The following is a 16,590-nucleotide window of genomic DNA, read 5'->3' on the forward strand; positions in this document are numbered from 1 at the left end:
TGTGTTGCACTTTTACATCCGTAGGCATGTAAGAAATGTACTGAAATCTCACAGCGATACAGTAGCAGTAAAAAAAAAAACAATGCCCTTGCACATCTTGCATATGTCAGACGAGGACTGTGCGTTCTCTTCTTCGCTGCTCTTGCCCCGCGGCGGCCGACTCTCACAACGCTGAGGTAATCTCATCTTGGATCTGAGTGATCAGGATCTGGGACAGCACGATGCCTGCAATCTAGAGGACAGTGGCCACTTTAGATTACACAGCAGATTCACTGTAACTGTACAGCCTGTGCTGAGCATCTCAAGGTCCCATGGGCTCATGTTGGCACGCGGAGGAGGAAAAGATTCAAAAATTAGATTTGACTTTTTGAATTGTGTCACTTGAAATTACAGTAGTCGTCATAGGAACGGGAATATAACACTTTATGCATATCAAGTCCTACGGAAACGTGTTTCTTGCAGGCAAGACACACATTTGGCTTTTAACAGCGATTTTTTGAAAATAATTAACAGTTTGATTTTAATGTGGCACGTTAGAAACGCAGGTTTTGTTTAGGATGTGCAAGATCCTAAAAGAGAACTTCACAATCAGACTCCCTGCACATCAAAGCAGACTGGAATACTGGTGCAATTGTTTTGACAGGACTCATGGGTAATTCACATGCTTCCCTCTTAGTGGGATTCTACGGGGAGCCAATCAGCCAGATCGGAGAGTGAGAGGGATCAGGCAACAACAAAAAAAAGATCTGGTGGTGAAGCTGCACGCTGTGGGAGGACGCTATGACAGTAGCTGCATCGTTTTGATAAGTGCACACGCTAATTATTTAGAGCCAGCTTTTGATAAGTGCTAATTCAATTTCACGGCCAATCTAACATATTGACTTGAGTTATTAACGGTGCTTAATGCTGTATTATTTAAGGTTTGTTCGGCGGAAGGAGGGAATCAGCATGCATCTTATTATCGCATGTAGACGTCTACCTCCGTCGTGCATTAACCTGAGCATTTGCTCCAGAACCGTGTAATAAATGAATAATGTGCAGTTAAAAATTCATTGTCCCATTGTGCCTAGTTACCGCTGTCTAGGTATAACCCTCCATTTTTAATCCACATGATGCCGTTGGCCTCACATTAACCCCAACATCCTGTTGGCGTCTTTTGGAATATCTGATTCCCCTTCTGTAAAAGGACAGGCTTTTGTATCTGTGCTTGGATTGAGGTTTCTATGTGACTTAAGGAAAGGTGCTGGGTGGTGATTGATGAAGGTGGGCGTGTCCAAATGCACCAAGCGAGGACGCCTTCGAGGGGAGCAGGGCCCCGTCAATATGTTGATTGATTCACACTCCAGGGAGCCCAGTATATTGACTTTTGTGAGCTTATATAAGACTACAGTCATTTCTCAGCCAGCATTGTCTGAGGTTACCGATGGCAAATGCCTGTTGCCAATTAGTGTCCAGCCTGAGTGAAGTATAAGCCAATGTGTGTGGGTTTACCTGAGGCAAGGCCAAACCCAGGGCCAGGGCCCCCACCAGCAGCAGATGGGACTCGATCCACAGCACTGCTTTGTCCGCACAGCCCACGGGGTAGATCACCTTGTTTGCCTCCAGGTAATTCTGGGTTTGAACCCCAAAACCGCACATGGTGTTGATCACCGTCTGTACAGAGAGACAGAAAACATGAGAGTTTGAGAGACTGTCTTTCTCTTTCTGTCTTGTTGATCCAACTCGAAACACTGGAAATAGTGTTTAGCTTTCATTGACAAACACATGAACAGAGCAGAGGCATGTTGACTGTAGAGGCTTAAAGAGGAAAGAGTGATCCAACTATTCGGTCCCTGCCTGCAGTTACAGGCTATGAACAGCAGGATGCAGCACGGCATCAGCTCCGCCAGTATTTAATTAATTGATTTTTCACCCATGTGGAAAAAAGGGGTGCTGTGATCCGTTGTTCTGTGTTGCGTGATGTATAATCAATACTAGTGTGATGGATCTACATGCAGTCTTTAGCTTTGTGTCTTCACACAAACTAGCAGGGCTCGTCATCGGTGGCTCGTCAGCTACGCTGCAGTGTGTCTGACAGAGGTTAGGCAGGCATTTTGTATGACTTTGCACGCGTGTGCATCGATGCATGCACGTGAACAGTATTTACATTTATATTGCTTGTGTGCCAGCATGCATCCTTGTCTGCACACATTTAATTTGTTAGGCATGCTCGTGTTTTTTTCTGTGCAAACAAAATGTCATTAAACCTTCATGAAAAGCTTATATTTTGAAGCGGCTGAATCACCACTGCATAAAGTTCCTGCCGTGGTACTGTGTGCTGCTTATCAACCAGCATTGTGTCCTGATGGGTTGGTTTCAGTTTGTCTTTGGCTTGATTTTAGAAACTTTCCCTTCATTATTACGTTATTCTGATGGCTCCAGACTCAGACATTCAAAGTCACACAAGCCATATGACTTTTTTCGATATGACTTCTTATGATTTCTTTCGACTTGCTATATAATAACTTTTTTTTAACATATGTTATGACCTTTTTATGACTCTTTATGAACCTCAGAAACCAGTCAGGTCAAATAGTGCAGGTAGCTAGAAGATGGTCTGGAATATAAGAGGTTGTGAGTTTGATTCTCCTGTAAAACGTTAAGTTTTAATTTCCAAAATGTGTATTGAAGAGGTCAAATCCTGAGGAAACAACAATCACAGGTGGTCAAGAAACTCAGGTAGATCATAGACTGTTGGTCATATTATAGCATGTTGAAAAAATATACTTATATAAATATATAGAATACTACTATTCTATAATAGACTTTTATTATTTTTTTATTGTATACTATGCTATGACTTTTTATGACAGAATATAGAGTGTAATTAAAAAGAAAACTTAACTTTTTTCGTAACAATTTTGCGATGATATTTTTTCTGACATAATGCACTTTAAATTGTTATGGCATAATAGTATGACTTTTTCATTTTTTAATAACTTTTCTACCGCATATTATTTAATAACCATCTGCTTTTTATGACTTTTAAATAGCATGCTATAATGTGAATATTAAATGAAATATATGAATATTTATATTTTAGGAAATGCCTTTTTATCAAATAATATACAATACATTTTTTGTGACTTTTAAATATAGTCTATAATCTATAGTCTGAATGACTTTTCACGGCATATAATATATTTTAATTACTATATATAACACTATTTTGCTTCTTTTTTTTACACTTCACATTCCATAATTCAACATTTTGAAGATTTGTTTTCATGCCTTCAGATGTGGCACATTTTGTCTACTTTGTCTCAAGGATAGGATTTGGTGGTGAAAGGTCAAAGTTCAAGGTCATTGTGACCTAATTTCAGTGTCGCTGGAATTTCAGGACACTGTCACCTCACCTGTGTCGTGAATGTAATATCTCAGCAACACCTGGCTATAATTCATATGCTAATTAGGACAATTTCACACAAATGTCTAATACGATAAAATGATGAAGGGATGACATTTGATGGTTGGTGGAGGCATACACCCTTGAGGCAGTCATTTGAGTTGATGAAATACTATAATTTGTCTTTTGATAGGACATTTTTATGATGTACAGTACAGTTCAATTGTCTTACTTTTCTAATCATAGTCGTCGGTGTGTGCAAGCTGGAGAGTTGGAACACCTAAAAAACTGACATTAGCACACATTAAAAAAACCCTTTAGTGGCTCTCCTGACAATCAGGAGATTTTCATTTAATTTCACATCATTCATTCAGCCTGACATGGAGTTTGGAAGGTCATTTTGTTATGCATTAACCAGTCGGCAGTGAGTGATGTGTCTGTCCATGACCAGAGTTTCTATCTCTAGAAGTCGACTTACAAAAACTTTGATATCACCATTTTCCCTTCACTATATTTCATGAACGTACAGCCATGTGGGATGAAGTCTGTCTTTATACATCCTCGCTGGTCAGTCGTCTCTCCAACAGCTTTCAACGGACACTAAACCAGACGTACTTGAATCTGAGATGTGGGAAGCACTTCAGAGAATAATTCCCTTTGCCTGTTTAAAATGCAGCGTATCTGTCCCCAAGCTATTTCTTTCTTTCTTTTAGAAATCCATTTGCGTTGTCGTAGCATTTCAACATCTCACTCACGTTACAAGGTTTTTTCAAAGCCAATTTTATAACTGTTGCTCTTACTTTGATTGCCTGTAAGTGGCAACGGCCCAAGTGCAGGTCCAGAAATCTCTTGCACGAGTTCTAAAAAGGATGTTGCTGCTTTTGTGGCCGCCAAAGATAAAAAACAGTTATCCTCAAATGAACCCCTAACTGCACTGCCAAGCAACGGAGGAAAGGCAAATATCCTCCAATGCTACATGTGGTGCAATATTGGTACCTTTCTATGCAAACAAAAATCAGCACTAATAATGCAGCTACAGTTAAATCCTTCCTGTCTTCAGAGAGTTGGTGATCACTGAAGCACATTCATGAGGGGTGACAGCTCAAACTCATTTATTTTGGTATGCAATGACAGTCTGGCTATATAAAATAAATGAAAAGCTCTCCTACATGTCATCTTTTAGAAAAATGTGAGCGCATGCTAAATGAGAAAGTAATGAATGACAAATAAGATTTATTATATAAGCAAATTCTATCTTCCCTTTCCAAAATCCTGGCCTTCCAGTTTCCCTTTTCTTCTCTCTTAATTGGCTTTGGGGGGGTTTGAAAGGAAGTAGCACCTTGGTAAGCCTCTCTGCCAAGACCCTCACAATCCACACGCACGTTCATACACATTCATACTTCGCCACATGGATAATTGCAATCAGATATAAGAAAAAAGGATAAAAACAGTTAGCAGGAAACCGGTATGGGCCTGTGTGCACTGTGACATCATTAGTGCAACATTCAAGACTCACAAAAAGTTAGGGATATTCGGCTTTCAGGTGAAATTTCGTTTGAATGCACATGATAATAATAATAATAATAATAATAATAATAATAATAATAATAATAATAATAATAATAACAATAATAATAATAATAATAATAATAATAATAATAATAATAATAATAATAATATATAATAATAATAATTATAATAATAATAATAATAATAATAATAATAATGCATTTTATTTAGTTAAAGGTGCATTTCAAAGAACTCAAGGATACCAAGACTTTCATAAAAACACATAAAAAGTACATCAAATAGTAAGAATAAAGAAATGTGGCTACTTAGTGCAATTGTCAATGCATTCAATAAGGCAATATCTGAGTATGAATAAGTGCGTTTTCAGGCACTGTCCAGCTGTTCAATGCTTCACTACTTTTTGCACAACTTGCTGTTCTCTAACACGGAGCTGAACGGCAAAATTCACAACAGGTGTTTGATCCATAAATCGACCAATCAATGCCCTGGTTCAAATTAGAATTGGTATTTAAACAGTCCTCTTCATCATGCTGCACATTTTGACATCATGAGACCAAGACGACAGCACCTCGCCATGCGAAGCTTCAAACAGGAAGTTGTCAGAGGGAAGTGGCCACTGAGCTTAGAGAGTCACAAAGTGTCATCAGCAGGTTGCTACGGAGACGCAGAGACACTGGAAGAGTCCCAGAAAGGCAGAGACGTGGACGTCCTTTGGTCACATGACAAGATACTGAGGCATGGGCATGTTTTGTTGTGGTGTACCCTCCACTGCTGCTGGCTTTTGTTTGAATACATTGTTTGAGATGAGGAAATCACCATTGCATGCTTCTACTTAAATGCCCTACTTTCATGGTAGAATATCACTGTAGCGTGAACTCTTTACATTTTACATAAACTTCACCCGAAACCCAAATATCCCTAACTTTTTGTGAGTATTGAATTTTGGTTAAAAATTATTCATAATGGCATTAAAGGTCTGCAATCCATTCTGTGTGAATTAGCCCTGTGTGTGTGTGTCCTTGGTACCTGATACATCTGCATGTTAGTATTTAGAGCACCATGGAGCTTAATTAGTCAACTAGATTATTACTCCGAAACCTCCAAAACAAATGCAGCCAACTGGCATTCAAGCACCCGTAGAAAAAGCCACGCACCTCTCCAGGAACAGGAGTGCAGCAGGAGTAAGGCACGGCACAGCGCTCGGTGCTGGGGTTCTCATATGTGCAATTAAAATACAGGTTCCATGACCAGTCCGTGTAGTTGTTCCACCCGCAACACTTGAACTGGGAGAGAGAGAGACAAAAAAGAGAGGCGAGCACAGCGGGTTTATATTTAGAAGCGGGGTCTAGCTGTGAGCTGTACATCCTGCCAGTCTGGTCTTCTCCCGTGGGGAAACCCGGGTTCACAAGTGTGCCAGTGTGTGCAGATGGAAGAGGAGGGAGACCCGCAGAGTACTGCATGGAACATGTAGCCTCTCGTGTGGAAATCCCTCACCGAGGGCCAACATAACGAGCCCAGCAGCCCCGTGGTTGTGGTTTGCTGGTTAAGTGCTCCGACATATTCAATAAACCACTAGAGCTGATCAATGTGAAGACCTGTGTGATGTGGATAGTTAAGTGGAAGTGGCCAGAGCACCTCTTTCTGGATGTAGTCCATCAGGTTCTGCAGATCCAGGTCGTCCCTGTAGTGCACGATGGCTCTCTTCACAAACTTGCCCAAAGCATCCCGAGTCTAAGAGAAGAGGGACATATAAGAGCTTTAAAATCAACAATGTTCTGGAGACGAGCCCATCAAACTAATCACATCTGGGATGATTTTAAATCTTGGTGAAAACCATTTCTCAAGACGGATCAGGCGTGTATTTGCTGGATCTCTTTGGATTTGATCTACTTTTACTTCTATTCTAAAACTGCATAAACAGTATTTATGTTGCTTTGCATAGCGAATGTATTTTTCTACAGAAAAGCCCACCGTGGGACACGTTCCAAATGAGCTTTTACGTCGTAAATGCTATGATATGCGTCTTTTGTCTGTTGACTAGAATAGTATATTATACGCTCATGTATCTGCCCATATAAAAATAAACATAAATAATACTAATTAATGTACGAGGGAGACACATAATATCCTCTTGTACGCATTAGAGTCCCAGCGGGATGCATCTCGACAAGACGGCAGTGTGATGGCTGCAGGATTGGAGCATAATAATAATAATAAAATCATTCATGCCTTTGAGATCAATGTACAAGATGCATACGAGATGTAAAGCACGCACGCACGTTTTTACACGGTTTCAGCTGCAGCAGATAATTGGTTGAATTCTCCCATTTGTTTTTATAATGTGGCAATTTTCCTCAGCTCCACTTGAGCGGAATAAACAAAACACAGATGAAATATAAATTAAATGCATTGATTTGTTTGAATAATCTGTAATGAGCATTTCAAACAAACAATTTCCTTTATTTTCATTGTCCCTGATGTCCATTTTATTTAGTTTTTATATTCGTTATACGAGTTTTCAATGCAAATCTCCATCGTTTGAAATTCTGCAATAAAGGAAGACCACGGTTATACAGACTTGTGTTCAGATGTAATGTATGCTAATAGGAAGACTGTATGATAATGAGCCGCTGAACTTTAAAATTTCATTACTCTTGAAATGAACTGTTTGCTGAAGGCTCTCCAGATTGTTCGAATTATAGCCGCCATTAGAACAGGTTATGTTGATAAATACTGCTTTTATCAAAATAGCCCAAAATCTTCATTCTGGAGTCGTTTTATTTAATTGTGTGAAGATTTTTTTTTTTTTAAAACCCCTCGTTCCTTCTGTCTTCCCACGTGGTGCCGAAAAAGCTCGTAGGGCCTGGAAGCCCACCGTCACACCTCCCCGTGTCATTAGTGGCAAAGTCTCCTTCAAGGGATCTGCTGGAATGGAACATTTGGTTCCACTTTGAAGTGCCGAAGCATTTGAATCATTTAGCGAGGAAGGACGCCGGGAGGGTTGTTAAACTGCTCTGTTTAGCAGCAGGCAGTCCGAGCGCTGACAGAGAAGACGCGGGAGAGGAGTGGGATTATCAGGCACCTCGCCACATACTGATGTCAGGGAACTTTGCCACCGCGGGCTCTTGTGTTTTTTATCCCCAGTGGCACCCTAATGGGATGTTACTGTATAGCCGTATAAGTGGCTATAAGCTAATCACTCACCGGGGTCGTCTACGGTCCTCGGATAGATTCACGGGAATACTCCAAAGAATGAACGCTTCAATCACACATCAGATCTCCATGAACAAATGATTCAAGCTGAAAATCTTTACTGATGTATAATTTGTTGCCAACAAAATGACGTTGGATGAGAAGGCAGGATTCAAAATCAAAGGCAAAAATTTAAATCACAAGCTGATCCAACTTGCATTGCTTTTATCCCGGCAGCTCATACTGTGACTCAGTCGTGTGTCTTCAAAAAAGAATGAAGCGTTCTTTTTAGTGTGCACACTAACGCTGACTTAATGCATCTAATGTGAAAATAATTTTTACATTTAACGTGCTGTCGTCTAAATTTGGGAAACAGACGATAAAACACGGCATGATTTAGGGTGTGGCAACCTTGTGATTGACAGATCGCTACCACGGCCTCGCTACCATGCTACCAATCTACCATGGTACTAATCTACCATGCTACCAATCTACCATGCTACTAATCTACCATGCTACCACTCTACCATGCTACTAATCTACCATGCTTCCACGCTACCACTCTACCATGCTACTAATCTACCATGCTTCCACGCCACCACTCTACCATGCTATCAATCTACCATGCCACTAATCTAACATGCTACCACGCTACCACTCTACCATGCTACTTATCTACCATGCTACCACTCTATCACTCTACCATGCTACCACTCTACCATGCTATCATGCTACAATGCTACCAATCTACCATGCTACCACGCTACCACTCTACCATGCTACCACTCTACCATACTATCATGCTACTACTCTACCAATCTACTGCTCTACCATACTATCAAGCTACCACGCTACCATGCTACCACTCTACCATACTATCATGCTACTACTCTACCATGCTACCAATCTACTGCTCTACCATACTATCATGCTACCACGCTATCATGCTACCACTCTACTATACTATCATGCTACCACTCTACCATACTATCATGCTACTACTCTACCATGCTACCACTCTACCATACTATCATGCTACTACTCTATCATGCTACCACTCTACCATACTATCATGCTACTACTCTATCATGCTACTACTCTACCATGCTACCAATCTACTGCTCTCCCATACTATCATGCTACCACGCTATCATGCTACCACTCTACTATACTATCATGCTACCACTCTACCATACTATCATGCTACTACTCTACCATGCTACCAATCTACTTCTCTACCATACTATCATGCTACCATGCTACCATCAGATCCACACGTCGCTCTTCCACGGACCAAATATGGTCACTTCCGTTCACTGGTTGTAAAAGTTCCAAAATGGTGACGGGTTTTCAAAACCGTAATTCCACAAACCAGTGGGTGACGTCACGGTGACGACGTCCACTACTAATGTACGGCCTAATGACCGAAAGTGAACGCATCCAAACTATTAATTCCAAAAATCAGAGAAGAATAAGTAGAATTGCTGACGTTCAGCCGAAGATGTTGATGATTCGCCTGGCTGTCATGTTACTCCTCGTCTATGAGAACACTGCTTGTTACAAATATAAATGATGTCCCAAACTATGACAATAATACCCAAGTTTGAATAAACTGCAATGGTCCATACATCCAGAGAGAATTAGGATGCCTCTCTTTTCTGGCAGCCTAACAGACAGCCACACAAACACTGACATCCACATGTGGTTTTCTCCTTCTGTGCATGCTGTGTGGCTCAGACACTGACAGGACATTCCCCCTGTGAGCTCAGCGGGCCGATCTGTGGGTTCAGTCCGATGTGTTTGTTTAGTTTTATACACTGTAGTTTACAAATGCACACAGTGTCCGGACGCCGGGAGAGAATACACTAAAATCAATGGAGCTCAGGGGTATTCGTGGTCGATGGCGGCGCCGCTGTGGTAGAGAGCTGGAGACCTTATAGTGACTTTAAATTATAGAATAATTAAGCGAGTGAGCAGAGTTGTCAGGTGAGTACCTGATCGGAGTAGAAGAAGCCCAGGATGGCGATGGCCAGCTGAGTGAGGAAGACCAACGTCAGGCTGAAGGAGAACTAAGGAAAGACAACATATAGATATTAAAAAAGGCAGTCTGACTGAGACAAAATCATAAGATTTGTTTGTTTGCCTTGGGATTGAATGTAATTTGAGGCGCCGTATCGGAAGCAAAGCGCGGCGCCAGTATTAGTAATGTGTCTGTTATGTCTATTACTGTCTTGAGGAGGCGAATGTTCTCTCGAAGGGCTCCGATGCAACCGCAGAAAGTGATGAAGAACATGACCACCCCCACCACAATTAGGATGACAGCCGGGTCGATCAGGAACGTGTCTCGCACCGTGTCTGGCAGGGAGACATGACAGAGCCTGTTTAGATGTCTGTCCAACCTTTTCTTCTCCTCCATGCCTTTATATCTATTTTTCTAACCTTTATTCCAAATTTTTTTTGCTTTCAACGCTGGCTGCCTTCATCATTTTAAAAAATATCAATGATCTGTTGTGGATTATGTCGAGTACAAAGGCACGATCAGTGAGCCAGGTTAATCCTTTTTTTTTTTGTCCATCTGTCGCATATTTCAAATTAAATGGGAAAATAATGACGCGAGGTAAAATAAGGATAAAGCTAAAAAAAAAAAATGTACCCACTTAAAGTAAACGATTGCTTTGTATCGCGGCTCAACAGGTGTGCAGCTAAAAGAGGCCACCGTCTCACAAAGGCACAGTTTATCACAGGAGGTAACTAACCATTAAAAAAAATAATCACTTTCTATAGTTGAACAGGATAATCGATTTCCTGTGTGTGTGTTGACGTACCTGTAGCTTTCTGGACTTTAGCGTAAACCCCGATGGCGACGATCAACAAGGAGAAAACCTGGGAAAAGGAGGGAAATGGTCAACCACAAAAAACTTATTTTTCTCGTATGGTTACTCACTTCTGATTGCGCTCCAAATTTAGCTTAAAAAAAAAAGCCAAACAATATCTGGTAGTTCCAAAATGTCTGTAAAATGCTGCAATCAGTAGAAAAACCGAGATGTAGGCATGGCAGGGGTTTTTGGCTCGGTTGGATAAAGAGTTAGATGTTTTTTTGAGGAAATACGCCTTCCTTGTCGAGGCTAAAGGCAGAAGATGGATCCACTCTCATCTGTTTCAGCTTAAAGTTAGCACAAAGACACAGGGGGGCTCCGTTCAAAGGTTTAGAAAGACCTGGCAAATCCTCTGAATGTCTAATTCTGTAATTTCCCTTTTCCCGTGTGACTTCATGCTAACCTAAACTAACAGCCTCCTGGCATTGCTTCCAATTTAACATACAAGCAGCGGTGGCATCAATCTTCTCAGTTAATTCAACAAGAAAAGGAAGGAATTCTTCCTAAAAGCTTCCCCCTAAAAATGTGGATAAGTATCCATGACTAAATTTAGAAAATGGGTGTTTTTTTTTTTTTAATTTTGAAGTGTGAAAACTTGCAAGGATAATATGAATTGCTTCTCGTTTTGAACAGACTTTATTTGCACTTTCCAGCAGACTTTCCCAGATGCGATCAGATTAGCAACGCTGAGCCTCTCCTCGGGTGCTGAGGATGCGGTTCACCTGTAGCCGTGGCAACAGCGCCAGTCTGTGTGTGTTTACGTTCAAAACGGGACAGATGGATCTCCGCGGGAGAAAATAAATAACAAAGCATATGTGGCTCGGCTTTAATCATCTGAATGTGGATTGCTGTTAAAGTGGAACAGGTTTTTTTTTTCTTTTTTTCAAGCAAACACGTACGACCTTGAAATGTCTAAACTTCTTTGAACGCTCCCCGTCGAGAAGAACCAGACTTTGGTTCGACAATCATAGCTATTATCCATCCAAGCTTTACCGAGCTGTGTTTCCACTGTTTATAGGTGAACAATATATAATCATTTGTTCCCCTCCAGTGCCGTGACCTGCAACAGCAGAGGCACACAGAATGAGAGAAAAGCAGAGAAAAGCAGGGTTGGGCTGGTCTGAGACCTGCTCGGTGCTTTTTGTAAGAAAACAGAAGAAAACATTCAAGTAGCAAAAACGGAAAAAGCTCCTTCTGCATGAAATATTGAACACAATGGAGACGTCGGCAGCCCACGACATGCATGAATTGAATGAAGGGGAGAATACCTCCTTTTAATGATGTCTGGAAACAGTGACAGCATCCAGCCACGTGTGTGTGTGTGTGTGTGTGTGTGTGTGTGTGTGTGTGTGTGTGTGTGTGTGTGTGTGTGTGTGTGTCCAGCCCAGATTTATTTGTACGTGCTCCGGGGGAAGTAAATTGTTTCTTTGAAATGGTATGAATAATCTCCCTCGAAGTTTTGAATCAATAATCTGACTTGACAAGACAAAAAAAAAAACCAAGACATTGACAAGGCAGGGTTTTTTTTTTTTTAGAAGTGCAGGGTTTTTTTTTACGTTTTTGAAAGCACCGTTTGTTTTTTAAAAAGGATATTCTCTGTTGTGTTGGAGTGTTTGCACCTGCAGCTCCATTTGTCAGTTTGCAACTGTGTGTGGATACGGGCGACGCCGTGCATTTGCAGCAGGACACACACACACACACACACACACACACACACACACACACACACACACACACACACACACACACACACGCCGTGAATGAATTCCAGCTCTGTTTTCAGGCTTTTCAAAGGGATGAATATGGCTTCTCCCGGCAGATTGTGCACGGAGGTGAAAGCCAGCTGAACTGAGCCGTGAGGACGCGGGGACAAAGACCTGATGGATTAGGGCTGCAGTGTTCACTTCTGAGCCTGCGTCTGATAAACAAAGTCAACACAGGCCGGGCTGTGTGGCTGCCGGGGCTGCAGTTACTGCTGATTGGCTCTAAACACAGTGAGAGTGTGGTACAGGCTTTTGGCCTCCCTCGCCGTGTGTGTGTGTGTGTGTGTGTGTGTGTGTGATGAACAGGGATATGATGGAGGTATATGGACTCTGCAAAGCTGCAGATGTGATCCGCGTGCTTGGAGCAGTAATGTCGTCGGGAATCGAGGGAGTCGTAGAGCGTCTTAAGTGTGTGTCTGCTTGTGTGAAAGCAAACTTCTGGCTGCGGGACAAATAGGGTCCTGATGGATGGTTTAATAGCTGCAGCAAAAGTGTTCTCCTATATGTTTCTCTCTCTCACGGTCCCAGGTCCCTCCGATGCCTCTTAGTTACACAGCCGGCTACGTATTAGAGTGGATATTGTGTGGACACAGTGGTGCCGCATTTGTAAACATTTTTTTTGTATTAGTTTTTGAATCATTTATCCAATAATTTAGAGCCTTCATCAATTTTAACTAATTTATTTGACTAATTGCAATAGTTTATTATGTTGGCTAACTATATAATCTGTTTATCACTTTATTGGATACATGCTTGGAATATGTCTTGTCTTTTATAGAGGTAAACAAATGTCATGCATGATTGTGACACATCATGGAATCATTGCGGTCAAACGTGATTTAAATAGGAATAAACAGACGATTGCAACAGTGTATACAGCTATCTATTTCAACTATTCATCCATTCATTTTAGCTAATTGTTTTGTCATGTCTGCATGTTCTTGATAACTTAACTCCCCCACCCCAAAAAAAATAGATGAGTCACTCCCCTTTCTCTCTACTTGCAGAAGTTTCCCCTGGTTGGGAATCTGTATAAAACAGGATTTCTGAATGTGTGCGGTCACGTCGTGAAACAACGCGGCCTTCGACACGTCGGACGGATCTACGCATATAGAAACGCTCAGAGTGCAGCAGGCGTGCACAGCTGCCAGGTGATTCAGTATGAGTCAGCGCTCCACAGATCTGATAAGAATGCACCGCTCAACATTTGCCACAGCGATGCATGCGTCTATATATAACTGTAGTAAAGTTAAAATAGGAAGCAGCGGGACGGCTGGGTGCTCCTGCTGCTTGCAGCTACAGGTTTTATATTTGTTCATTTATTTTTTATGTGCGTCCCCTCCCTTCTTTTTGCCTTTTTTTTTGGGAAGCAACTCCCTGATAGCTGGTGATGTACGCTCAGATATATTAAGAATATGGAGTCCACCGGGACACCATGACAGCTGTGTTTTTCTAGGTAATCCTTCAACAGTGTAGCTCTACTCACCCAAAACAAGAAGCTGAAGAAGAAGAGAAAATATCGGATCCAGGGGTTGACGAAGGAGAAGGTCTCGGCCCGGTTCAGATTCTGTTTCCTGTCCATTGTTTCTTGGTGTTTTTACGCCCACGTTGAGCCACGGTTTTACTTCATAACAGTCCTCGGACGAGAGCCCCACCCTGCAGATACTCAGCCACCATGTGAATCTGTGAGGACGGGGTTGGCTTCGATGGGTGTCAAAAGGGGGGCATGGGGCTGTGACGCTGCCCCGCCATGCTGGTAGGACCCAGAACTGTCTATGTAAGACAGGAAGATCAGATTACACAAAAAATATCTCTGGCTGACTGCAGCTGAATGGCTCACAAGCTTCGGCGTATTGTCGGCCTGCTCGCTAGATCGTAGACCTTCCTTCAAAAACCACACACACTCACAGAAGCTGTATCATAACCTCACAAGCATGTTTCCCACTTCAATGTTAATGTTTATGGCTTCTGAAAGGTGTTCTAGTTTACAAATGACAGACTCAAAGACAGACGCTGTCCTGCAAAGACTCGAGCAGAATCACGGAGGACAACGGCCGGACGGGCGTAAACTCATAGTTAGATTACATCGGGCAGTTTGTTCCGGGGTTTTTTTTACGATGTTTCCGCTGCGCTGCGTCTGTTTTGTGCCCGAGAGTGAATCTGCTGAACTTCAGGCAAACATCAGTCCAGCAGTAAAGATGCCACCTGACCTGTAATGCGATTTTAGACGCTAAACTCAATTGATAATTGACCGGCAACTGGATCATCTGTCGGACCGACGGCGTTTATACGAGGACACGGAACAGGATGAAAATATGAAACTATAAAGTTTATGTGACCGTATGAAGGATTAAGTACTTGTCTGAACTGTACTTGGACTGTACTGAATGCTTAATCACAACGTGTTTTTTAATCATTACATCAAGTGTCTCCTGCAGAGACGGAAGGACACGAGGTCCCTCAGGTACTTCAGCACCTTGCCGGAGCTTCATGACGACTTAATGAGATTGATCACTTTTTTTTTTTCTCCTCAGGTTTCAACTCGGTTTTTAGTTCCACAGAAGCTTTATTGGGGAAAATCGTGCTCGTACTTATCATGCAACCTTTTGCGTTACCTTTTGTATTGTTCAACTGTTCAACTTCTATATTTTGGGTTTCTTGCCAAGAGATAAGATGACAAGATTGCAGGGAAGTTACAGTAAAAGGATGCAGCAATAGGGCTGAAATGAGGGGAAACCAAAGTGTAAAATAAAAAACTCATGTGGTTTTTTAAGGCGGTAACAACTGAATTTAATGGCCCCCATTATAAAACCACGTTTGTTTGAATGAAACAAACAAAATACAAGCTGTTTATTGGTGAGCTTTAGAGGTTCTGGTTGTCAGATTTTCCAAATTTTGTGCTAAGCTAACCGTCCGCTGACTTTAACGTCATATTTACCGCACAAACATGAGAGTGTTATCAATTTTCTCATCAAATTCTCAGAAAAAAAAGTATTTTCCCAAAATGCTGAACTGCTTTTTAGTCTGTTATGTTTGCGCACTTAATGTAAAGCAGCTGGTTGGCTTAGCTTAGCATAAAAGGCTAACTGCACCAAGACGTTGTCTATAATTCAGTGAGGTTGAACTAACAGAATATGACCTGTTAATAAGTGGGTTGTGTTGTTAAATTGGCTTTTGTTTTCTTTAGACAGAGGCAGGTTAGCCATTTTCAGTTAAGCTAAGCTAACCGACTGCTAGCTGTAGCCTCATTAACACCACACAGAAGTGGAACCAAATCTCCTCAAACACTCGACAAGAAAGTGAATAAACATATTTCCCAAAACCTAAAACTATTCCTTGCAAAATAACAGTTTCCCCCTTAAATCTGAAAGATCTTTTCAACTTAATTACTTACACAAACATGTAAAACTAAAATCTAGCGTACTTCAGACGAGACGTTCATTAAGATCTTTTTCAGCAAACTAAAGTTTGAAACAAGAACAAATGGTGTGAAGCTGCTACAGTAAGTCTACAGCGGCATTAGTCATGCTGTTTCGGCGTGTGAAGTCGTGTCAAAAATAAACTAGACTGAAGATCCGCGTCGCTGTCTCGCCGCTAAAAAAAAAATAGCAAGTTTACTGGGAAAAAACACGACAGATTGAGAACAGATAGCGGAGACAAACCTGCACAAGTCAGCTCCACTGCAGGTTAACAAGCTGAACAATGCTGTGTGGGGACAAACTAAACGGTCTCGTCAAAATAAAAGCCTCCCCAATTCAGGTGAATGTAATGAGTCCTGCTGAGGATGAGGAGGAGGGGGGAGGGGAAAAAGTCAACTGCTGTCATGAGGGGGGAAAAAAGTATC

General features: G+C 41.6%; 1 protein-coding gene across 1 annotated transcript; it reads right to left on the minus strand.

Annotated features, from left to right (window-relative positions):
* Positions 1–23: 23 nt before the first annotated feature.
* tspan33b (tetraspanin 33b) lies at positions 24–14,410 on the minus strand. Its single transcript, XM_084016666.1, has 8 exons — positions 14,233–14,410; positions 10,933–10,990; positions 10,335–10,462; positions 10,102–10,176; positions 6,551–6,646; positions 6,070–6,198; positions 1,492–1,653; positions 24–232 (listed from the first exon to the last, which is right to left on the minus strand). The coding sequence occupies exons 1-8, from the start codon at positions 14,326–14,328 to the stop codon at positions 164–166; spliced, it is 813 nt and encodes a 270-aa protein (XP_083872792.1). The 5' UTR covers positions 14,329–14,410; the 3' UTR covers positions 24–163.
* Between the last annotated feature and the right edge of the window lie 2,180 nt (positions 14,411–16,590).

Source organism: Eutrigla gurnardus (genome assembly GCF_963514095.1).
Source record: "Eutrigla gurnardus genome assembly, chromosome: 9".
NCBI classification, from domain to species: domain Eukaryota; kingdom Metazoa; phylum Chordata; class Actinopteri; order Perciformes; family Triglidae; genus Eutrigla; species Eutrigla gurnardus.